The sequence below is a fragment of the Acomys russatus genome, chromosome 29 (genome assembly GCF_903995435.1).
Source record: "Acomys russatus chromosome 29, mAcoRus1.1, whole genome shotgun sequence".
NCBI classification, from domain to species: domain Eukaryota; kingdom Metazoa; phylum Chordata; class Mammalia; order Rodentia; family Muridae; genus Acomys; species Acomys russatus.
The window spans coordinates 7,266,795-7,291,555 of NC_067165.1; the positions used below are offsets into that span (position 1 = coordinate 7,266,795).

Sequence of the window (24,761 nt, forward strand, 5' to 3'; positions counted from 1 at the left end):
AATGGGGTAAAGCTAGTTTGGGGAAAGAAGAGCTTACTAACATTTGTTACTATATTGCTTTAAGTTTTTATTTAGAAATTAAAAACAAAAACAGAAACATGAAGCCTACATGGGTCTGAGCTAGGTCCTCTGCATATATGTTAGAGTTGTTAGCTTGGTGTTTGGGGGACTTCCTAACAGTGGGAGTCGGGGTGCCTCTGACTCTTGCTTTTGGGATCCCTTTCTTCCTACTGGGTTGCCTCAGACAGCCTTGATGTCAGGGTTTGTGCCTGGCCTGTAGCTTGTGCCATGTTTAGTTGATGTACCCTGGGAGGCCTGCTTTTTTCTGGGGGACACACAATAGGGGGAAGTGGATCTGAAGGAGAGGGGAGGTGGCCAGGAACCTGGAGGAGCGAAGGGGGCGAAGCTGTGGTCGGGATGTATTGTATGGGAGAAGAATAAATTAAAAAAAAAAAAATTTTTTTTTTTAAATGAAGGTTGTTTGGTTTTTTGCCCCGTCTTTAAAAGGAAGAAAGATGGAGTGTTCCATGAATCTCTGTGCCATCTTTGCACAGGGGCCATCTTAATATCCTTATCATTCCAATATTAGCATATGCACCGTTGAAGCAAAAACTAGGGGATGCTGCTTTGAAGCTGCAGAAAAGGACAAGTGTAATCCAGGTTGAAGCAGAGACTACCATAACCTCCACAGGAAACCATGGTGGTAAGAATCAAAAGGCTCAGCTGACTGGGAGTTGAGGTAGCTCAGACATGCTGTGGGAGAGGCCAAGTGGAAGGCTCTGAAACCACCCTGACGACAGCCAGCATCATAAATCAAAACCTGTCATATCCCAGGAGTGACGGAATTTAATGTCTCCTTTAAGAATGGCAGGATATGCCCAGGAGGTGGTGGCACACATCTTTAACCCCAGCACTCAGGAGGCAGAAAAGGCGAATGTCTGTGAGTTCAAGGCCAGCTTGATCTACAGAGGGAGTTCCAGGAGAAACAGGGCTACGCAGAGAAAGCTTATGTAACGAAACAAAACAGAATGACAACAAAGAAAAAAATTCAATGATGGATCCAGGTTTGGTGGCACAGACATGTAACCCCAGTACAATTTCAAGACTGCTTGCTATACATATAGAGTTGCAAGATGCGCTGGGGATGGTAAAGAGAGGAAGAAAGGTAGGAATACCTGTTCCACTAAATTGAGAATTAAATGAAATACTTTTGTAGCCAGTAGATGTTAGTTATTATGATGGATGTGCGCCATGACATCTATCATTGTGTTCATAATCTGGGTGACAGCCAGGCAGTGGTGGCGCACACCTTTAATCTCAGCACTTGGGAGGCAGAGGCAGGCGGACTGATGTGAGTTTGAGGCCAGTCTGGTCTACAAAGTGAATCTAGGACAGCCAAGGCTACACAGAGAAACCCAGGCTCAAAAATCTACCCCCTTGGGGAAAAAAATCTAGATGACAATACATAAAAATAATCTTGATATTCTGTTGTAACTATACGGTATGCAGGAAGTGAATACAGGGGAGACACACTCAAAAAGTTTAGGTAGCTTGGACTCTCAGTATAATACTGGAGGAAATTAATCACAAGAAAGACTAGTAAGCAGGCTACATTAACACAGGCAAACTGCCAGGGCAACCAATAAAGGCAGTGCTGACAACAGTGTAGAGCAGAACCTTGCTCTGCCTAGTTAAGTCACTAGGAAATAACTCTCTGCCATGGTTTGGAAGAATGTACACATTAACCATCCATCTTCACCTCACTCAGGCAGATTCCAAGACCTCTGCTTAAATCCTTAAAACCATTTTACAGAGGAAACAGAGGCACAGAGAGTACTATCAACAGGGCATAATTAATACTGCAGCTTGAAAATGGTACCTTCTGAATATAGCAACATGGGCCATGGCTCTTGGGGTTGTCTTCCACAGCATCTCTGTGAAAGGATCTTAAAATCTGTCATTTTTCTACTCTACTCTACTATCTCTTGTTTTAGTGTTCACAGCATACTTAGAGCTCAACATGGAATTAAAATGAGGCAACCAAATAGGTCCCACGTACAGCTTTTCTGCTAGAGCCTGGTTTCTTAAAATAAATTTAATGGAGTTCTATAAGCACTCATTACTTAGTAAATTTTTAAAAAAGTGTTCTACTTGCATGTACACCTGCAGACCAGAAGAGGGCACCAGATCTCATTATAGATGGTTGGGAGCCACCATGTGGTTGCTAGGAATTGAACTCAGGACCTTTGGAAGAGTATCCAGTGCTCTTAACCTCTGAGTCATCTCTCCAGCTCCCACTTAGTAATAAATTAAGGTACTTGATTCTTAATCTGACAGGAAAAAAAAAAAAAAAAAAAAAGAAAAAGAATAAAGTGAGTAAATGTAAGAGTGCAACTATTAATTTTGAGTGTCTCCCATATAGATAGGTGAAATGCTTAAAAAAAAAAAGACTAATCATAAAAAGATGACACATGTAATCGGGCATGGTGATGCATGCCTTTAGTTCCAGCACTTAGGAGATACGTCTCTGTGAGTTTAATCCCAGCGAGTCTACAAACTGACTCCCAGGCCAGCCAGGACTACATAGTGAGAACCTCTCTCAAAATGAAACACGCCCCACACCAGTTTCCTACAGTCTGTACTTTTTTGCCCTTCCTTTTCTTTTTTTTAAAGATTTATTTATTATGTTTACAGCACTCTGCCTGCACATACACCTGCAAGCCAGAAGAGGGCATCAGATCAGATCCCATTATAGATGGTTGTGAGTCACCACGTAGTTGCTGGGAACTGATGAATTCAGGACCTCTGGAGGAGCAGTCAGTGCTCTTAACCTCTGAGCCATCTCTCCAGCCTCCCTTTTCTTTCTCACATTTCCTTTGATTATTGTTAAAAGTTAAGGCCAATAACCCTAGGGAACTCCTACCTAGCCTTTATTTTTAAAAGCATATATTTAAGCCAGACAGTGGTGACACATACCTTTAATCTCAGTATTCAGGAGGCAGAGGCAGGCAAATCCCTGTGAGTTTGAAAACAGCTTTGTCTACCGAGTGAATTTCAGGACAGCCAAGGCCACAAAGAGAAATTCTGTCTCGAAAAATAAACAAAAAACCCAAAGCATATATTTAGCACCTACACACACACACACATTTATAAATATAACCATTTAATTCATGTTTATCCCAAGAACTATACAGTTTACTAAAGTTTTGCCCATATTTTTACCTTTATTTTATGCCTACCCACCCTGAAAATATAAGCTGTTCTTTGTTGACATTTCAATGTTTTTGTTCAGAAAAGGTATAGAAATGAGACAAAAAATAGTTTTAGTGTGTGTGTGAGAAGCTGCCAAGGAAGCCAGAAGAGTCTGTCAGATGCCCTGGAGCTGGAGTTGCAGGCAGTTATAAGTCATGTGACACAGGTGCTGGTAACTAAGCTCAAGTCTTTTACACCCTTAGCCACCGAGCCATTCCTTCAGGGACCAGAACAATGGTTCTTTATACAAAAGGCAGAACTGGAGAGCGGCTGACAGTCAGATAAAAGGGGATACTGACCAGAATTACTCTCAGAAGCTAAATTGCGATCAAAATGCAAAGGGAAATATGTAAAGTTTATTAGTACTGATCAAAATAGACATCCTTGAACAGATGACAAAATCTCTTCTTACAGAATTCCCAAAGTGGGATTCACAGAACTGCAAGAGCAGAAGAAAGTTTATACTCAGAAATATCTTACTGGATTAATGATGAAATTTAGAATAGTTTGGTCATGTGGGTGGACATGAGTACACAATGCTAGAATCTGGGCCAGAACACAAATTTCTGAATTTACTCTCTTTTTCATCCACTACTCTGTCTGTTGCTTCACAATGTGTGCCTTTGCGCACTCAAAGGAACAAAATTCTGGACTAAGCAGACCAGGTACAGATACTGACCTAACAGTGGATGAGATTTCAACAATGGCCACATGAGAATTCACTTGAGCACGGAGAGCAGAAAAGAAAGAACTATCCACAACAATTAACAGAAGCACTAGAGGAAATAGTCTCCTCTTTTGTACTGTTATTTTATTATTGTTATTTATTTTGTTACGTCCATTTATTATATAAAACATAAAAGGAAAAAAAATCATCAAATTTGTGAAATAAATTGAAAATGTTTGGATGAAAAAGACGTAGGAGCTTTGCCTTCATGTCTACAGACTCTCAAATGCTGCTGGTCTTGCATCTTGAGTGTCAAGGACAGATGTGTAGCGAGAAACAACAGCTGCCATGCTGTAAGGCTAAGCTGCAGTTGCTATGGTGATGGGCTAGGAAACAACAGGCTCTTCTGACCTAAAATATTGGCTGTAATAAATGCTGGTATGCAAAACGCAAGCTCTTATCAGATAGCAAGAGGAAAGCCTGAGTGAATGAACATAACTTACTGCCAAGTCCTCTGAAAGGAGGTAAGCAAATACTGTGTTTTACCACTGTTCCCCCCAAAGCATTGTCCTAAGCATGCAGGAGGGTGTCACAAGCAGCTGCCAGAGGTAAGTTCATGACCAGGAATGGGAGAGAGGCTGAGGAAACTCTCCTGGGACCAGTGCCATTTCAGAGAAGGCCCGATTATGTTACAAGTCTACGCCTACATGTTTTTATTCAAAAGGACATGCCTAGTTTCAACCTTGCTGAAAAAGAGGCACCCTTGCACCTGCTACCAAGAACAGCCAGGAGACAGGATAAGCCCTGTACACAGTTATTTAGCAAGCACATGCTAATTATTCCAGCTTGAAATCTACCAAACTGTAAATGTGAAGGGAAATAAAGTGTTGAAGATGGAGCTGTTCTCCAGGTGAGGAACAAAGGTGCCCTCTCAGACCTATATGGAGAGCTTCTGCCTCAAGCGGGGCAGAAGAGAAGAGTTTATCAAAGGTTGACCAGTCCATTTAAAGATCAAATTGGGAGGAGGTGGGCACCAGGAAGAGAGCTAATAAAAGGAAAACTTTCTGGGTCTGATTAGGAAGCGATTCTAAGACAGCTACACCAAAGGTGCCTGACTTGTGACTCCGGCAGCAATCTGGCGGCCAAATAATTCAAGACGTTTCCAACCCAGAGAAGTGTATAAAAAATATTAAAGTTAACTGAGCAAATTAACACCAAACTTCCAACTGTAGTAATCTCTTCAGATCTGAAATCAAACATACTCACTTTTCATCAATTATGTGCAGTGTTAGGGGGAAAAAAAAAGTAACAAATGTAAAGATTTGCTTTATTTCTACTGTGGGAAAGAATAGATATAATTGGTATCCAATTTGCTGTCCACTGTGTACACACACACCCACATACATACATATACACACACACACACCAAAAGTCCCCCCCCCCAAAAAAAAGCCCGCCCTCAAACTGCACCAATACTTCATATTTTGACCAAAAGAATATATCCTGGGAAGAAGTGCAAAATGCAAAATCAAATGACCAAGAAATGCTGAACAAACAGCATTATTAATATACAAAATATTTATATTACTGAACTAATAACAGGTGATGTTCTCTGTGTCTGTAAAACTTTGGAACAACACAGCTGATTGTTAAATCTAGTCCATGCCAGCTTCCAAAACCCAGAGGATTTTAGTTAGCTTCATTTTTCGATGCTTCATCAAAATTTTCTACAAGATCTGATAAAAAGAAGAAAGGAAAGAATAAGTAAAATGCAAATGAGTCAAATAGTTGCAACTAGAATTAGTAAAAAAAAAAAAAAAAAAAAAAGAAAAGGCAGAAATGAACTAACAGCATTTCAGTGACTTTTATAAAACAGTGATCTTAAGGAAATGGCTTTTTAAAATGTATGCAAAAATAACTAAAGTGAATAATATTTTTATGTCAGTTATATTGCCAATAATTTTTAAAAATCTTATTTTATGTATATGGGTTTTTGCTTGAATGTATGCCTGTGTACCATGTGCATGCAGTACTTGAGGAGACCAGAAGAGGGTGGTGGATCCCTGGATTTATTGTTGTGAGCCACAACGTGAGTGCTGAAAATTGAATCCAGGTCCTCAGGAAGAAAAGCCAGTGCTCTTAATTGCTGAACCATTTCTCCAGCTCCCCAACAAAAAATTTTCAACAATGTATACTGATAGTTATAGTGATTTCTATTTAACACATCCATGCAACAGAGCTTTGTGGGATATTTTCTGATTCTAAATTCTGTGTTCTTATTCATTGTATCTTATCATAGGGGTCTCAGTGGACTCCCTGGTCTGTGTGGTCTCTGTCTAAAGAATTTAGACAAAACACAAAGAAACAGCATAAAGGACAGGTAAATTCATTTATAAAAGTAGAGCACAAACTCAAGGGGTACGTGTGACTGGACTGTATTTTAGGCAGTCTGTCTACCACTTTTGAAGTCCCTAGAACAAATGGCTTTTCTTGAGGGACTTTGCTCTGTTCAGGTGAGTGACAGGCCTGTTTGGTTTTACACTTTATCAGATAGCCTTCTGCAATCTTATAAGGTTTAGCGTTCCTGGAACCAGGCTTCGACAGTATTAATAATGGTAGTTCGGGATGTCATGTCTCTTCCCGTGGCCAGAGAAGGACTTATAAGACATTTTTCTGACCTGAAGCTCCAGTCCTTGGTTTTACAGGCTGATGATTATGAGGGCCCAGCTCCAGTGTCTTCCAAGCCAGCTAGTACCTAACTAGAAACCTCACTGGTCTGAGACAAACTTTAAACACCAACAAAATGTCCTTTACCTGGAACGTCATCATCCTCTTCATCAATGTCTTCTGGTTTGGGTGCTTTACTATCCAATACTACAAAAAGTTTATTTGAATATTAGTCACTGAGAATGAGGAGCTTCACAGATCATCTCTAATACTTAAGCTTCTTTGTCTAAAGCTCATATGCCTGTTAAATACGTCACTCTAAAATTCACTTCTATTTTTTTGTTTAACAAAAAAAAAAAAACAGTGAAATTTTAACTTGAATTAACTATATACTAACTATAGCTGGTAATTTCAATGTACAGTAAAGGTAAAAATTAATTGCAAAATGAAGAATTTGAAAAACTTGAACAAAGGTATCAGTCCTGCATCCTTCAACTAAAAAATATGAACTTCTTTTCCATCTAATTTCATCTTAGCATCTATCTGGGTATGCATGAGCTCTGAAACGCAACACGATGACCGAAGCAACAGGACACGCATGAAGTCAAAACCAACCTAGAAATTCAGAACTGATGATTACCTTGTTTATAATGGTAATCACTGAAAAGTATAGTAGCAATCGACAATATTGTATCTGAATATTCTATAAGACACACTTCATTAATTAAAAAGAAAACTACAAGTTTTATGATGGACACAAATGGAATTTTAAAAAGTAAAAGAATTACCTACTGAGACAAACCCTCTCAGTTTAAGAAAAACATTTTTTTTTTTTAAACAGAGTCTCTGGCACAGGCTGGCCTCAATTTCCCTAAACAGCTGAGAGTAACTGAATTTCTGCTGGATTTCAGGTGCATGCCATCACCCCCTATTCACTTACTGCTGGGAACTCAACCAGAACCTTATGCATACTAGGCGAGGACTCTGTCAACTGAACTACACCCTACTTCCAGATGGGTTGCTTTAGAAAGTATTAGGTTTCTTAACTACAGCAGGGAAGAGGGAAAAGGTGCTGAACTGAAATAATACATACCTTGTCGTGGGAACTGTTCAGCTAACTTTCTAAGGCTCGTTAAGCTGTCAGCGCCGAGCTGGCTTAATATTCCAGGAAGCATTTCTGTGATTGGTTTGGCTTCTGCATGACCAGTAATTGCAAAGGTGTTAGCGGAGAGGGAAGCTTGGACTTTGGGATTGTTGAAATGAATAACTGTTCCATCGTCTTTAATCATGTTCACCTGTATGGGCACAGAAAACATTTTCACATGCTAGATTAAACCCAAAATATCTTTTTAAAAAGTGGTTTTATCAATGGTGGCATTTTACATAGTAGCAATCCTATGGTACCAATTAGCTCAGTGGTGAACATGGCAGGGAAAGATCCTTGGTACAGTGGTGCTGGAGAGCACAGACTGCTAGAAAGGTTAGGAAACAGTCGCTTGCCCCTTAAGGTGGAGAAAGGTCATGGCCACTTTTTTTCCCTCTAGTAGAACTACATCTAAAAACCAACTTCTTGGCCGGGCACAGTGGCACACACCTATAATCCTAGCACTCAGGAGGCAGAGGCAAGTGGGTTAATATGAGTTCGAGGCCAGCTTGGTCTACAAAGAGAGTCCAAGACAACCAAGGCCTGTCCCAGGGGAAAAAAAAACCCAAACAATTTCTCAGAAAATTTAGTTATTCATCTTACTCAATTTATAGGATTGAACAAAATCAGTACAATTACCACTTTGTGGTGGAGCATCTTACTTAGAGGACAGAATGGAAGATGGAAAAAGTATGTGGAAACCACTGAAATATCCACAAAGATGACACAGAAATTTAATCAATTAAGCACTTTTACCTCTGAATACTCAGTAAGTTTACTAAAAATCTAACCTACTTTTACTACGTTATTCTTTCTTGTTTGGTTTTGTTTTTTGAGGTAGGGTCTCACATTATTTCCTCTGCCTCTGAGTGCTGGGAATAAAGGCATGTATCTCCACACGTGGAGTAATGCCTTTTTTTTAAAAATGTGTACATATGCACCACATGTACACAGGTTTAAAGGAAAAAAAAAAAAAAAAAAAAAAAAAAAAGCATCAAATGCCCTGGAACTAAACTTCAGAGACATTTGTGAACTGCTATATAGGAACCAAACTGGGTTTCCAGCAAAATCACCAAGTGCTCTTAACTGCCAAGCTGCCTCTCCAGCCCTGTCGTGTCATTCTTTACACAAAACTTGTCAGTTTTTTCAACTTCTAAAAAAAAAATCTAGCCAGGAGTAGTGGTGTGCTCCTTTAATCCCAGCACTTGGGACACAGAAGCAGGCAGGTCCTTGGGAGTTCCGGGCCAGCCTGGTCTACAAAGCGAGTCCAGGACAGACAGGGCTCCAGGGCTCTTTAAAACAGAAGAAATCCTGTCTCAAACAACAACAACCAAAAAAAAAATTTTTTTTTCAAGACAGGGTTGCTCTGGGTAGCCTGGCCATCCTAGAACTCGCTCTGTAGATGAGGCTGGCCCCAAACAGAGTTCCCTCTGCCTCTGCCTCCCAAGTGCTAGGATTAAAGGTATGCGGCACCACTACCTAGTTTACTATTGTGTATGTGTGTGATGAGGGTGGACATGTAGAGGTGAGAGCAACACTGTAGAGCCACTTCTCCTCTCCTCCCACCTGTGTGGACTCTCAGGGTCTAACTCAGGTCATCAGGCTTTGAATAGCATCTTGTTCATCCTGATTTTTATTTTTTTTAAATCAGACACGGGGATCTTGGGATGTTGTCCTCAGGTGAGCCTCTCAATTGCTGAGGCTACAGATGTGTTGCTAGTTTGTTTCGCATGCTCTGGGGCACTCTGGGGTATTTTAGTAGTGAGCTAAGTCCATACCCGGCTCTTTTTATTTTGAGATAAAGTCTTTATCTTTATGTGCATTGGTGTTTTGCCTATGTCTGTGTGAGGGTGTCCCCTGGAACTGGAGTTACAGACTGTTGTGGGCTGCCATGTGGGTGCTAGGAATAGAATCTAGGTCCTCTGGAAGAGCGGTTCAATGTTCTTAACCACTGAGCCACTCAGATAGATTCTTACTAAGTTGACAGACTGGCCTTGAATTGTGAACCACAGACCTGTACCAACAGGCCTGACGATCCTCTGACAGCATTCTTAAATATTCCTTCTGAACCACCTTCATTAATTTCTGCAAGCAAAGCTTTCCCACACACCTACCTACTAGAACATGTTTTGTCAGTTGCTGGGCATCTAGCTGGGTGGTGGCGGCACACACCTTTAACCCCAGCACTCGAGACAGAGGCAGGTGGATCTCTGTGAATTCAAGGCCAGCTTGGTCTAATGGAAGAGGTCCAGGACAGCTAAAGCTACACAGAGAAACCCTGTCTTGAAAAGCCAAAAACTTAAAAAAAAAAAATAATAACTAGGAGTCTTTTAACAGTGTCCTGCCATTATTTCTTTAGCTTTTACCAATCTGAACTAATTATTTCACATTAATTTATTCTATATCTTGGGATTTACAGAAATAAACAAGTTAATAAATGCTATTTAAATTGCTATTTCTCTTTCATATATTTCCTTTCTGCGTTTGCTTTGTTTTGGTATGATCTCATTTATACAAGTTAAATGTGTAAATAATGTCATTCCACCACGTGGTTGACACCAGTCTAAAAGTCACCTTGGTGATAAGTTCTTATTATATAAAAAGGTTGGGAACATTAACACTTAACTACTTCAGAGGCATAAAACGGCCCTTGTCCATCACACAGGTGTCGGGTGCTCTCAGTGCCAGTGGAAGTGGGCTTTTCTTCAGAGGGGTCACCACCACTGACAGCACAGGGATGAAGGGGGAGAAAGGGGCTCCCCAAGCTTCAGGAAAGACTGTAAGCAGAGAAATTACAGATATATCCCTGAAAATAACCCCACAAATCATTTCTAATTTTGTGTCTGTGTGTAACAAAAGTCACTCTTTAATTTTATATTCTTTTCTCAGCACTGCACTGGACTATATTTAAAGATCTTTTTATGTTTTGTTTTGTTTTGTTTGTTCTGAGACAGTCTCACTCTGTGGTTCTTCCTGGCCTTGAATTTAAAGAATTCAGCCTCTGCCTCCCAAGTGCTGGGATTAAAATTATGTATTACAATGCCCAGTATTTAAGGTTATTTTTAAGTGTATCATAGACAGTAAGAGTTCAGTACTGCTGCTTTAAACAACTGTCACTGTAACTTGATTTACTGTAACTTTAGAGGATAAATTATATTATTCTGAAGATGACTGCAGTTTGGTAGAGCAGTCAAATATTAAAGTGGCTAAAAGCCTGGGAGGTAACAGTGCATATGAAAGAAGCCGCCCTGGATCTACTCTAGGGTCCCATGGTTTATTAAGAGACAAGAATAAATGGTTCAATGGTTCAACGATGTTTTTCAAATCACATGGTTCAATAAAGGATTTCTACAAATACTTCTGGGCATGAAAAGTATCAACATTCTTGGGAGGCAGAGGCAGGTGGATCACTGTGAGTTCGAGGCCAGCCTGGTCTATAAAGTGAGTCCAGGACAGCCAAACAGCCAAGGTTACACAGAGAAACCCTGTGCCAGAAAACAAAACAAACAAACAAACAAAAAACAAAAACAAAAACAAAAAGAAAACAAAAAAAAAAAAAAAAAAAAAAAAAAAAGAAAGAAAAAGAAAAAGAAAAAAGAAAAAAGAAAAGTGGCAACACTGGATTTGAGACCTTCCTGCCTTAACGTCATAATTAATTTGGAATCTATATTCTTCTTCCCCCTCTGCCCCCAGACAGAGTTTCTCTGTGTAGCTCTGGCTGTCCTAGACTCACTTTGTAGAACAGGCTGGCCTCCAATTCACATCAATCCGCCTGCCTCTGCCTCCCAAGTGCTGGGATTAAAGGTGTGTGCCACCAGAGATCTATTCTCTCTGCTAGAGAAGTGAATACAGAGGTCTCTGTTAAATAGTATACCCAAGAACAAATAGCTGGTTAAGTGTGAACTAGAGTGTCTTGACTTACTGTTTGGGTTCCTTCCTACTTGCTTAAAACACTCATTTGTTTATAAAAATGCAATTCTATACAAGCTTGTCAAATACTTGTCTCAGAATATAGGTCAAATGGAAAAGAAAAACATTATAGATATGTGGAGAATATAAATCTCAATGGCTACAAAAAAGCCAACATAGGATCAAAACGAATTCTTTACGAATTTTCTTTCTTGGCGGGTTTCTCTTCTAGACACTGAAGGTTAAGTTGTACTGAACATCCTGATACATGTCTTTTTTTTTTTTTTAAGATTTTATTTATTTTATATACGAGTACTCTATTTGCATGTACACCTGCAGGCCAGAAGAGGGCACCAGATCTTATTACAGATGGTTGTGAGCCACCATGTGGTTGCTGGGACTTGAACTCAGGACCTCCGGAAGAGCAGCCAGTGCTCTTAACTACTGAGTCATCTCTCTAGCCCAAGCTGTATGCATTTCATAGGAGTTTAAGTCACACAATGTACATATAAGCAAAGGACAAGGGGCCTTTACCTGCTAAACCATCTTCCTGGTCTCTTATTCTAAGACATACCTAGAGTTTTCTATCACAGTGTTTCCGAAAATCATTATATGATTTTGTTTTTTCAAGTCAGGATGTCACTATGTTGCCTTGCCTAGTCTGGAACTTGCTATGTATGTATACCAGGCTGGCCTCAAACTCACAAAGATCCACCTACCTCTGCCTCCTGGGTGCCAGGATTAAAGTCATAGGCCACCACAACCAGCCCATTACATGTTTTCATACATGCATGCAATGCTGTAAAATTTCTTTTTTTCCCTCCTAAGAAGATGTTTTTAACCCAAAAGTATGTGAATAAGTCATGGTATACATAGTATTCTACCTGCTCCTAAACAAAAATACTTTAAATCTGCAAAAGTTATGTAAGCAAATGTCTTGCTGCTGAAAAGGTCAACTACAGAAAGGGGGGAAAAAAGAGTAAAAACTTTTTCATCTTAGATTGGTTCAAATATGTGAAAACTTTACAGTTGTTACTTTGTATCATTAATTATTTCATGTATATTTCCTATACATGAGCCTGTCAAGACTGGAAGATAATATGCTGAAATGGTGAGAATATGCCGTGCCTATTAAAATAGACACCACTGACTGTCTGTGTAGTCCTAGGGGCTGTGACTCCTCAAAAAGTTAGAACTAAGTGGTATGGTGGTGCATGGTTTTACACTTAACACTTGGGAAGCTAGGCAGGAAGACTGTGAATTCTAGGACAACCTGATCTACATAGCAAGACCTTGTATTTAAAAAAAAAAAAATTGGAGCGACAATATCAACAAAAAGAAGCTAACAACACAGCTTTACTAGACGTTATAATAAAAGTACGTAAGAGCTAAGAGTGATTCAGTGATAGAAAAGCTAGCGTGCACGAAGCCCTGACTTTGATTCCTAGCAGCAGGGACAAACACACACACACACACACACACACACACACACACACACACACACCATGGGGGGAGGTGCGCAGAGAGAAGGTGATGACAACGACAGACAGAGAGACAGCAGGATGGAGGCAGAAAGAGAGAGAATATCAGGCCGGGCATGGTGGCGCACGTCTTTAGTTCCAGTACTTGGGAGGCAGAGGCAGGCGGATCGCTGTCAGTTCAAGGGGACTGACTTTCACACGTACTCTGGTGCCTCACATTTGACCATGTCCCCTGGATGGGGAGACCTGATGGCACTCAGAGGAAGGATAGCAGGCTACCAAGAAGAGACCTGATACCCTATGAGCATATATAGGGGGAGGAAATCCCCCTCAGTCACAGTCATAGGGGAGGGGAGTAAGGAGAAAATGGGAGGGAGGGAGGAATGGGAGGATACAAGGGATGGGATAACCATTGAGATGTAATAAGAATAAATTAATAAAATAAAATTTAAAAAATTTTTTAAAAAATGAAGAAACTCTGCAAGCATTAACTTTTTCAAGTGTAACTAATAGTGTCAGATGCTATGAAGCCAAATTGGAGTAATACATAATTATATGGCTAGACGTCTAATGAATTTTCCCACAAGATTGTATGTTAGAAATGACAGAAGCTATAAATAATACTTTGTGTACCATATCTGCAAAATGGTTAGCATACAGTAGCCATGCAGTAAGTGCTGGTTGTTATTAAGCCCTCTAGTGTGACAATCTGTTACAACAGAACTGTGACCATGTAAACCAGAGCATTACAAGTTTGACAGGAGCTTAACAATGACTAACTAGGGTTGAAGATGTAGCTCAGTAACAGTAGTGCTTGTTTAGCCCTGGGTTGAATTCCCAACACCCCCCAAAAGAAAAACTGCTGTGTCCTTACTTCATTATGAAACATGTATTTTAACAAATTATCCTTTGAAGAGCCTCAAGAGCTGGAAAGATGGTGATGTAAGATGACTTGCTGCGCAAGTATTAAGACCTGAGTTCAAATCCCCCAAACCCATATAGACTCTGTGGATGCAGAACCATGGATAAAGAGGTGCTTTCATTCCCTCTGCAGCCTGCCTTGCTACCTGCTGTGATTCCTCAGCCTGTGAGTTGTCTCAGGTAGGCATCTTCCCTCTCCAGTTGGCTACATTTTATCTGCGTTGGGAATAACTTTGACCATATCTTTTGGAGTTCTAACTAAAACATGAGCTAAAAGATGTACAGGTAAGAGAGGAGTGAGCTTTGGATAGTGAACCTGGTGGCACCCATATTGACTGTCTACAGGCTATGTTGGCTCTGTACTGTGATGAGGAGATGAAGATGCTGGGGAAGGCTGGCCACACCTGTGACCCTGGGACGTGACAGCCTTCTGCTCTTCACCCCTGCTCTCACACTCTGGGTTCTCTCTTGTGCAGTAACATGAGCTCTGTATAGCTGGGGGAAGGGGGAGAAAAGCAGGGCATCAACATTCACCTCTCTCTGATTGCCTGTTGGAATATGACCAGCTGCCTCATATTCTTGCCAAGGCCTTCACCAGTATGATGAATTATACTCTCAAACTGGGAGCCAAAATAAACCCTTCCTTCAAGATGCTTTGTCAAGTATTCTGTCATAACAATGAGAAAAATAATTAATAGACTTAAAAGCTATCATTTTTGAAAGAGCCTTTATAAATCCAATTAGCTGAGTATAATCACAGCACTATGGAGATGGAGGCAGCTATCCAATGAGACAATACTTTAAAAAACAAAACTAAACTTTAATCCCAGCACTTGGGAGGCAAAGGCAGGTAGATCAAGGCCAGCCTGGTCTACATAATAAATCCTAGAACAACCAGGGCTATGTAGTGAGACCCTGTCTCAAAAATACCAGAAGAAGTAAATAAATCATAAAAATAAGGAAGGAAGGAACAAAGGGAGGGAGGGAGCTAGACATGACGCACGCCTGTAATCCCAGCACTGGGGGAGGCAGAGGCAGGCAGATTGCTGTGAGTTTGAGGCCAGCCTGGTCTACAAAGCAAGTCCAGTACAGCCAAGGGTATACAGAGAAACCCTGTCTCAAAAACTAAAAGAGGGTCGGTGGTGGGGTAGGAGATGGAATTCAAATAAAGCTATTACTAAAAGATTTTGGATAAGGTAGTAGAGACTTTGTAGTGTGGAAAGGTGAATTTATGGTAAAAATAAAAGCCTCACTTGAAAAAAAATTGGGCTTTACTTTTACATTATTAGAAAAAATAACTTGCTAGGCACCAGGACACATTCCCCACTAAATACCAATACTAAAGAGGCAAGATCACAAGTTAGAAGCAAGTCACAGAAACAATGCAATGCAGAAAAAGAAATCTTATTTTTCATTAAAGTTCAAGAGCCGTTTCATATTGCCATACATGCAAATACCTTGAGTCTGAAAAGTATGAAGAAAACCCTTAATTGTCTACCCAGATCATTTCATCCCTAGAGGAAGCTCAGTCACTACATTCCTCAAAGACAAGTGCATGGAATATTAAAGATTCTTCCAAGCCATTATTTTAATTTGAAAAGTTGAAAGAGCTATGCATGTGCTATTTCTGTAGTTTGGGTTTTCAAAGTGCTCATACCTCTTCAATACCCGCTATATTGTTCACAGCCAGTTTCTTTAGAGAACTCTGAAGCTTTTTGTCATCAGCAGTAGCTGTCCTATGCACCACCTTCTTCTTCCTGCGAGCTGTTCCCTGGAAAACAATCAGAGGTGTTACTGTGCATGATGACTGGCTACAGCAACCACATCCTCCTAGCCATAATCTAAAATCCACACTGGAAAACCCAACCAAACAGCAGTGATTAAAAGGGCCACAGAAAGCCGGGCGTGGTGGCGCACGCCTTTAATCCCAGCACTCGGGAGGCAGAGGCAGGCGGATCGCTGTGAGTTAGAGGCCAGCCTGGTCTACAAAGTGAGTCCAGGATGGCCAAGGCTACACAGAGAAACCCTGTCTCGAAAAACCAAAAAAAAAAAAAAAAAAAAGGCCACAGAGCTGGGCGTGGTGGCGCACGCCTGTAATCCCACCACTGGGGAGGCAGAGGCAGGAGGATCTCTGTGAGTTCGAGGCCAGCCTGGTCTACAAATAGAGTCCAGGACAGCCAAGGCTAACACAGAGAGACCCTGTCTCGAAAAACCAAAAACCAAAAAGAGTTGGGATATTAAGCCAACATCTGAAGGACACTGTAGTCAGCTTTTACTCCTTTTTATTTTGTATTATTTTAGTTTGTTTGGTTTTTGTTTTGTTTTTTGACACAGGGTTTCTCTGTGTAGCCCTGGCTCTCCTGGACTCACTTTATAGACCAGGCTGGCCTCAAACTCACAGAGATCAGCCTGCCTCTGCCTCTCGAGTACTGCCAGCTCTTACTCCTTTTTAATGACCACATTTTATCATTTCAAGACATTATGTTTCAAAATACTGTTTGTTAATAGAACACAATTTATAAGTCTAAGACCACTTAGTATGCTTTATAGCAACCTTCAATCATTGTGTGCTTTTACAGAATCCCTTTAGGCCCTGCCAATAAAGTCTAAGGATGGTCAAAATCTTAGGAACTACTCTATATTGAGAATTGAATAGGAATTTAATTTTATTAGTACTCTGGAGTCAGAAATGAAAAAAAAGAAAGATTTTAAGTTTCTGTATTACAATGAAAGGGAAATGTCAGCAAGTACTTAAACAAATTAGATCATTTCAAACAGGATAAAGGTATTAAAAAAAGAAAGAAAGAAAACAAAACTATAATAGTAAAAGAGCGAAGCACTAGTTTATTAGAAATGAGACCCATGATAGGGAAGGAGTGATCCAAGCAGAATCAAACAAGACTGAACTTGTCTTCTAGACAAAGAGGAACGCCAGTGTGGCTAGAGCAGAGTGGATGAGGAAGCGGGAATTGAAATCAGACAGGCACACCAGGGCCACACTATGTAGACTAGAATCTCATGGGCAGGTGCTCAGCTTTATTCTAACTGCAATAGGAAGCTACCGACAGAGACTCCGCCTCGCCTGTTTACCACCATCTAAAGGTTGCCACGTGACAATTGGACCTGGAGGCTGTAATGCGCCCAGTCAGAGAGCTGGGGCACAACCGTGGTGAGTGGTCAGAATGTAACTTCTATGATGAGTCTTAGGATTTGGGCCTGAAGTTAAAAATAAAAGCTCATTTCTCTATTGATAACTAGAAATACAGATAATCAGAAATTTCAGTGTGGAGATATGATTCCAGTGTGGAGCCCCTGTTGCTCTTCCAGAGGATGCTAGTTCAAATCCTAGCACCCACGTCAGGCACTCACACCTGCCTTTAGCTACAGCTTCAGCAGATCACATGCCCTCTTCTGGGCCCTGATGACACCAGTAGACACAGAGACAATACATACAAATGAAATAAATTTTAAAAAAAAATACATTTTCCATTAAGAATTATTTAAAACAATGGATTAAATTTCTGGATCAATTTTTTAAAAATGTAACCAATATCAGCGTAAGCTCTGAGATTATCCTTTCTGAAATAAGCAGTGATAGAAGGCAAATGGGGTCTTTAGTCTGTTAGTAGCTCCTGCAGTAGTTCTCAGGGACTTGCAGAAGGAAGGCTGGGGCTTCTGTCTCAGTAATCCCAGTGAAGAAAAAGTCATCAGTTGCTGTGGGTCACTCTCTACATAGATGGCCATTTACTTGGGAAGCAGTCCTAACGGGATGGCTCAGTTGCTTGTTCTGCTCGAGTCTGGCTCTGCAGTGTGGGGGAATCCTGCTTCAGCCTCCAGAGTGCCATGATTAGAGGATGCCACCACGCAGACTTCAACCAAGTGTCTATGTAAGTACTGTGTACACACCTGTAATCCCAGCATGCAAAAAGGCAGAGGCAGGAGGATTGCTTAAAAGTTTGAGGCCAGACCAGGCCAGGCTGTGGTGGCGAACGCCTTTAATCCCAGCACCCGGGAGGCAGAGGCAGGCGGATCGCTGTGAGTTGGAGGCCAGCCTGGTCTACAAGGTGAGTCCAGGACAGCCAAGGCTACACAGAAAAACCCTGTCTTGAAAAACCAACCCCCCCCCCCCAAAAGAAAGTTTGAGGTCAGTCTAGTCAACATATCAAATTCTTGGGCAGCATGGACTTCAGAGTGAGACTCTGTCAGCATGTCTACTGACTCAGCGTCCACTCATCTTGCTCATCTCCTAGATTCTGTAGTTGGTAACACCACCATCCCACATTAAATCAAAGCCTGGGAAACACTCTCAATTCTTCTGTCTTTTATCTCCTCATACCCATCTGTCATTAAATCATGTCAGAAATTTGTGTACCAAGTTGTACAGCAATAGCTTTCAGGTTGTTCTCATTTGACCCCATTTCCCCCACGGCCACCAGTTCTAAAGTGGCAAATTGGCTATCATTTCCTCTTCTTTTTTTGGGGGGGGGCTGTATTTTCTTTTTTCTTTCTTTTTTTGGTTTTTTGAGAGAGGGTTTCTCTGTGTAGCCTAGACTTTACTTTGTAGACCAGAGTGGCCTCGAACTCACAGCGATCTGCCCCCACCCCCCCAAAGTGCTGGGATTAAAGGCATGCACCACCATGCCCATCATTTACAGAACAAGGTCTCACTATATTGCTCTTGCTGTCCTGGAACTACTATGTACCAGGTTGGCCTCAAACTCACAGAGATCTGCCTGGCTCTACTTCCCGAGTTCTGGAGTTAAGTCAGCACCACCACACCCCGCCATTTCCTTCTTAAAATCCTTCAATAGTTGTCCACTTTGTATGGAGCTTCTCAGAATGGGGTACAAAAAGTATGACGGAGCCCAAACCACTTGTCATCTCATCCCTACCATTCTTTATCAACTATATACTCTAAACCAGTTGTAGCAAATAAAAGCCAGCCTTGTTAAGCTCAATGTTTTCTCAGCTCCCTGTGTGTGCCTTTGTACATATGCATTTTAGCCTACCTCCCACTAACCCTTTCACCGGCTGTGATTAAATTCTTTCTTATCCTATAAACCCCAGCATGGCCCTCCTAAGTAAAATACTTGGTACTTCATTACAATACTTGCTATTCCTCATTGTGTTCGTGAGTATGACTTCCATGTTGAGTTCTGTCAATGGCAAAGGGAAGAAAGTTGTCTGTTTTACTATACCTGGTCCAAATGAAGTATTCTATTTACAGCAGATGAAACAATGCATGTACCGATCACTACATTAAAAATACATAATAGTGGGGCTGGCGATATGACTCAGTAGGTTACAGGTTTGTGTCAAGCCTAAGGACCTAAGTATGGACAACCAACATAAAAAGCAGGGATGGCAGTGTGCACCTGTAGCTGTACTGGAAGGGAGAGACAGAAGGAATCCTGGGGCTCACTGGCCAGTCAGTCTCACTGAATCCCCAAACTTCAGGTTCAGTGACGAATCATCTCAAAAAATAAAGTGGGGCTGGTGAGGGGGCTCAGCAGGTTAAAGCACTTGCAACCAAGACAGATAACTTTAGTTCAATCCCCAGAACCCATGGCGAAGTAGGGAACTGACTCCTGCATGCTGTGCTCAGATCTTCATGTGTGTACACACACACACACACACACACACACACAAAGTGTGTTTAAAAAGATAAGGCAGTGAGCCATAGAAGATATATGATGCTCACCTGTGGCCCTCACACATACATGTGTCTATAAGCATACACACACGTATAAACCATTCATGCACACACCCACACCCACACACACAAAGTAAATAAATAAATAAATTGTGATGGGGGAAGAGCATCAGGCCCTTCCAGGCCTTATCTACTTGTTACAAACCTCTAGCTTGGCACGTGCTACAGTGTGAACACTGTGGCCATCAGTGTGTTAATATGACTTGACATCATCCAACTTTATCACTACCAGAGGAAAAGTACTCGTCACTTCTTCCTTTCTCCCTCTGTCTCCACCCTCAGGAGCTCAAGAGCTGTGGTTATGATTAATGTAAAGCAGAGTAATACTTGTTACATACTGTCCTGTCTGTCCTTTCCACACAGCGAGCCGTGTATGAAGTAAGTATTTGTCCTTTATCTTTTGCAAACACTGTACTGGATAAAGATGAGGGTACAGTCTTCTCCTTGAGTCTCAGGCCACAAATGAAGGGAAAACAAAGGTTTTGGTACTCACAACTTCCCAAGGCTTTAAAGTATATGAAATATGAAAGCTTATCCTCATTTTCACCAGCATGAAAGAAAAAGTAGGAATTTGGGAGGAAACTCTGACAATCTACAAAATGTATGTTTACTTCAAACATTCCCAGTTAACAGAGCTGTGTATCCATCTGCATGGTAGCTACATTTAATCAAGACAAGGTAACCCTTACCATTCCCTATAGGAGAGACACAATTGCTACACTAACATTCACTTTGTGTCAGACACCATTCTAGGTGTTTATAAACAATGGTCTAATTTTTTAAAAAAAGATTTATTTATATATCATATGTACAACATTCTGCCTGTATGTGTGCCTGCAGGCCAGAAGAGGGCACCAGATCTCATTATATAGATGGTTGTGAGCCACCATGTGGTTGCTGGGAATTAACTCAGGACCTCTGGAAGAGAAGACACTGCCCTTAACCTCTGAGCCATATCTCCAGCCCCCAGTGGTCTAATTTTTAGAAGCATCCTTCATGATTATTTCTATTTTGCAGATGAAAATGATGGATGTCTACCAAGACTAGGTAGCTTACTCATAAGCACATAGAGAAAGCTGGGATGCAGGGGCTCGGGAGTTGGCTCAATGGGTAAAGCACAAGCATGAGAGCCTGGCTGGATCCCCCGAATCCACATAAAGCCAGGGGGTGCGGTGGGCCTTGCAGTCCCTGCATGTGGGAGATGGCACACAGGGAGCCTGTGGAAGGAAGCAGATGGCAAAATCCTGCCTTGATAGATAACGTGGGAAATAGATGAGAAAGACACCACCTCACATCAACCTCGGGCATCCACATGCATGTGCACATATGCCTACCCACATTTGCACACATGCAGACACACATACCAAATTAAAGTGAGGGTTCAAACAAAGGTGTCTATTTTCATGGTACCACCAAAGAGAAACATCTTCTAGTTATCTGTTTTAGACAAACTACTATCAAACAGAAATGTGGTCTGATTTTAATCATTGGAAAAAGTTTGGACTCAACGACCACAAATAGTAATCAAATAGTAATACTACCTGGCAATCATATGTTCTCCTACTTTGTCTCACACCACACTCACCTTGCCCCCTATCCGGACCTGAGCTTGAAGTTTGGCTAACTTTTCTTGATTCATGGTGTTGGTAAATCTAGGGGGGAAAACAGATTTGTTAAATTCACTGTTTCATCAAAGTTAACAATTTATTTATACAAATAATACCTTTGCTTCACTGAGTTAATGCAGTCCGCATAAAGTGCAATCATATCAATACTGTCTATATTCTTAACAAATAATAATAACCTGTTCTAGCTTCCCAAACAAATTAAAAAAAAATTAAATACCACATGGGAGTCAAATATACAAATAGCAAATGAATGGGATTCAATGTTGCCTATTTAAAGATCTTTTCTTAAAGTATGACTCAGTTCTCTGGCATTCAGAAAAACCTAACCAATTATGAAATCTCTTCAAGAAAGGGGCTTTTCTTTTAAAGACTTCCACAGCAGAGAACAGTTACCAAATGTTATTGGCAAAATTTTCAAGTAGATCACTTTCTCCGGAATCACGGTCTGTATTTCTTATAAAGGATAAATATGACACAAAGGAAAACGGGTAATCAAAGAAGAAATCGACCAACTGGCCGCCAGGCTGTCAAAATACAAGGAAGTCATGTCCTCTATTCAAGGTCAGATGTGTTAATAGTGGGAAGCTACCAAGTTTCCAAAAGCTCCCTGATTCTGCAGCACCGTGTTCCTTCTAAACCTTGACCTGATAGTCTGTCACACTTAACAAGATACTATTGTATCCAGGGTAAAATGTTTCACTACACAATTTGACAAAGATGTAACTTGGTTACATTAAGTTGGTGGGGAAAGACCAAAAAAAAAAAAAAAAAAAAACTATGCAAATTTTGAGATTTGAAGATTCTAAGGACTTTATAAAATCATGAATTCTAGCCTGACCCAGTGGCACTTCTGCTGTGGAGAAGTGCTCTACAAACGGATAAAAGGTAATTGAACAGTCTTGCTAGGCCTGTTCTGTGGCTTAGCAAAATGAGTGAATAAGGGGAAAGGCTATGATTAAACTTTTTTCTTTTTTGCTAATTCTCTAACCTTGTATCATTCAGATGACAAGAATACTGTTTTTTACATTTGCAAGGGAAGAAAAAAGGGAGAATCATAGAGTATGTAAATTACTAACCATTCTGCACTGGCACTGAACTAAGGGAACTGGCCTGTACATACCTATCACGCAGTAAGGCTGAATTAATTTCACAAGTAAAAATCAGAACCTACGGCTTTTCAATTTGTTCAGCATCATACAAAAACCTTGTATGGGAGGAATTGTGTGTAGAATCAAGTCTTGGGTGTGTATCAATCTTAGCTGGGCCAGACTTAAATTTGCTGATATAAACCTCAATCACTATTCAAGTATCCACAAAAGAACAAATAAAGACTACAGCCATGAAAGTATAATGAATAATGAAATAACAAAGCACTTAAAAGCAGATTGGGACAAGCCCTTTGAGACTGTTCTGCATTTTCAGTAACAATCCCAAAGTAAAAAGATGGAGGTTGGAAAGACAAAAGAGTCCATACTTGTTCGGTGTAGATGAAAGAATGTGGTCACTCCAGGTGGTCAGGAAGAACAGAATTAAGAAATCTTATTCCTAAGGAGCATCTCAGAAGAAGTGTGGTTTTAGGGAGCCTGGGAGTTTAAAGCAGCCAGGGAGGGGGAAATGTGGCTTTTATCTACAGCAAGTTGGGCTGTGTAGGATTCAAGTAGGAAAGACATTTACACTCAGGCTGAGAGACCTCCAAGATGACCTGGTTTAATCGCTACTCGCTGTCATTCTTGTTCTCAGATGCCTGTTCCTGCACCAGGGCAAAAAGTATAAACAAAACAGCCTCCTTCCTAGTTTTAACAGGAAGTGAAGGCCTGGAAAGTTCCTGTGTCCCAAAGGGAGAAGTGATTTAGAAGGGCCACATGATCATTGAGTTGAATGTCCAAGAATCCTTTCTGCACTTTTCTCAAGGGCTTCCGAAGAGTATAATGCGATGAATGAATATTTATTGAATACCCAAGTTCTAAGCATCCAGGTACTTTCGCTCACATCGTATTTACACAAAGATATCTGAACTTTCAGCCCTGTCTTTATGTGAAGTTTCTCATAATAGTAGCAACAGCTGTGGAATCAGAAAACTCAAGGTTAAGCCGGGCGCAGTGGCGAACGCCTGTGAGCCTGGCACGCCTGAAGGCAGAGGCAGGCAGGTCTCTGCGTTCGAGGCCAGCCTGGTCTACAAAGGACAGCCACGCTACACAGAGAAACCCTGTCTTGAAAAACCAAAAAGAAAGAAGAAAGGCAAGCCCAGGATTTTACCACTTAGGGCTTTGGAAAGGTATTTTAACTTCTTTGAACTTGTGTTTGTTTCTCCCGCATTAAGAGAGTATGCCACCACCTTCTTTACTGGGTTGAAGGCTAAAGCTTAGATTATCAAGTTCACATAAGATACTCTATAGTTGGTAACTATTGTTACCAGTCTTCCGGAGGACCCACTAATGGTATACTGAAATAACGTGGGAGTGGAACTTGAAACCGCCATTCATCAGCTGTGTAATACTGTGCCTGGCGATCAATCATCAGGCAACGTGATGAGGTTATAAAGACGGGCTGTCTGAAAACCATCAAGATAGGCTTGTAAACAAAACCCTGCCATTATTACAAAGTGAGGAGCGCTGCAACCTAGTTCCGGCCCCAAGAGCTTGGGGACCGAGGTGCTAACCTCAGTTTCCCTATCCATAGACTGGGAGGCGCAAATGAGACAGATAACGCGCCGTTCAAAGCTCAAAGCGTCCGACACTGTTGTTGTGAATAACGAGTGATGGGACGAGGAGGGTTCTACCCTCCAGGGACTGGATCTGCGTGGCCAGGGCCGGGGCCCCGGTTCCTCCACAGCGGGCGGTGGTGCTGGGGACCTTCCCTCAGGTGCCGACCCCCAGCTGCGCCGCCCGTAACCGACAGGCCGGGCCGGCCGCCTCCGCCCCCACTCGCCGCGCCACGGCGGAAGTGGCAGCCCGAGCGGACGGCGGGTGTCGGGAGGGGAGGGCGGGGGGAGACCGTGCGCAGCGGCCCGAGGCCGTGGGGTGGCGGGCCCGCCGGGGGTCTCACCTGCAGCGGGGAGGGTCCTCCAACACCAGCACGCGGCAAGAGCAAGATGGCTGCCTCAGCTGAGACAGAGAAAGACCGCGGCGGCGGTGGCGGCGGCGGCGGGATCGGCCCACGTGACGCTCGGCCCCGCCTCGCCCGCGGGAGGGAGGCGGGGGGTGTGTGGGAGGTGGGGCTGGCGGCGCGCCTCCCAACTACAAAGCCCAGCCTGCCTCGCACACCCCAATATTCTGATTGGCCGCGCAGAAGGGGGCCCGCGCTGCCTCCTGGAGGAGGTGGTGGTCCTCTCAGGGTCTCGTTGTGTCTGCGCTTACCTTTTGTCTTGGATTTAACAGCA

At 41.8% G+C, this 24,761-nt stretch overlaps 1 protein-coding gene and 1 pseudogene across 2 annotated transcripts; both read right to left on the bottom strand.

The window, feature by feature from the left end:
• Positions 1–509: 509 nt before the first annotated feature.
• LOC127212151 (uncharacterized) lies at positions 510–607 on the bottom strand (annotated as a pseudogene).
• Positions 608–5,364: 4,757 nt separating this feature from the next.
• Btf3l4 (basic transcription factor 3 like 4) lies at positions 5,365–24,559 on the bottom strand. 2 transcript variants are annotated; one of them, XM_051170968.1, is made up of 6 exons: positions 24,428–24,559; positions 21,340–21,406; positions 15,699–15,812; positions 7,680–7,881; positions 6,734–6,793; positions 5,365–5,655 (listed from the first exon to the last, which is right to left on the bottom strand). In XM_051170968.1, exons 2-6 carry the CDS (start codon positions 21,391–21,393, stop codon positions 5,609–5,611), a joined length of 477 nt encoding a protein of 158 aa, XP_051026925.1. In that variant the 5' UTR covers positions 21,394–21,406; positions 24,428–24,559; the 3' UTR covers positions 5,365–5,608. The 2 variants fall into 2 exon arrangements, with proteins under 2 accessions (XP_051026925.1, XP_051026926.1); XM_051170969.1 differs by lacking the exon at positions 24,428–24,559 and adding an exon at positions 24,042–24,183.
• Between the last annotated feature and the right edge of the window lie 202 nt (positions 24,560–24,761).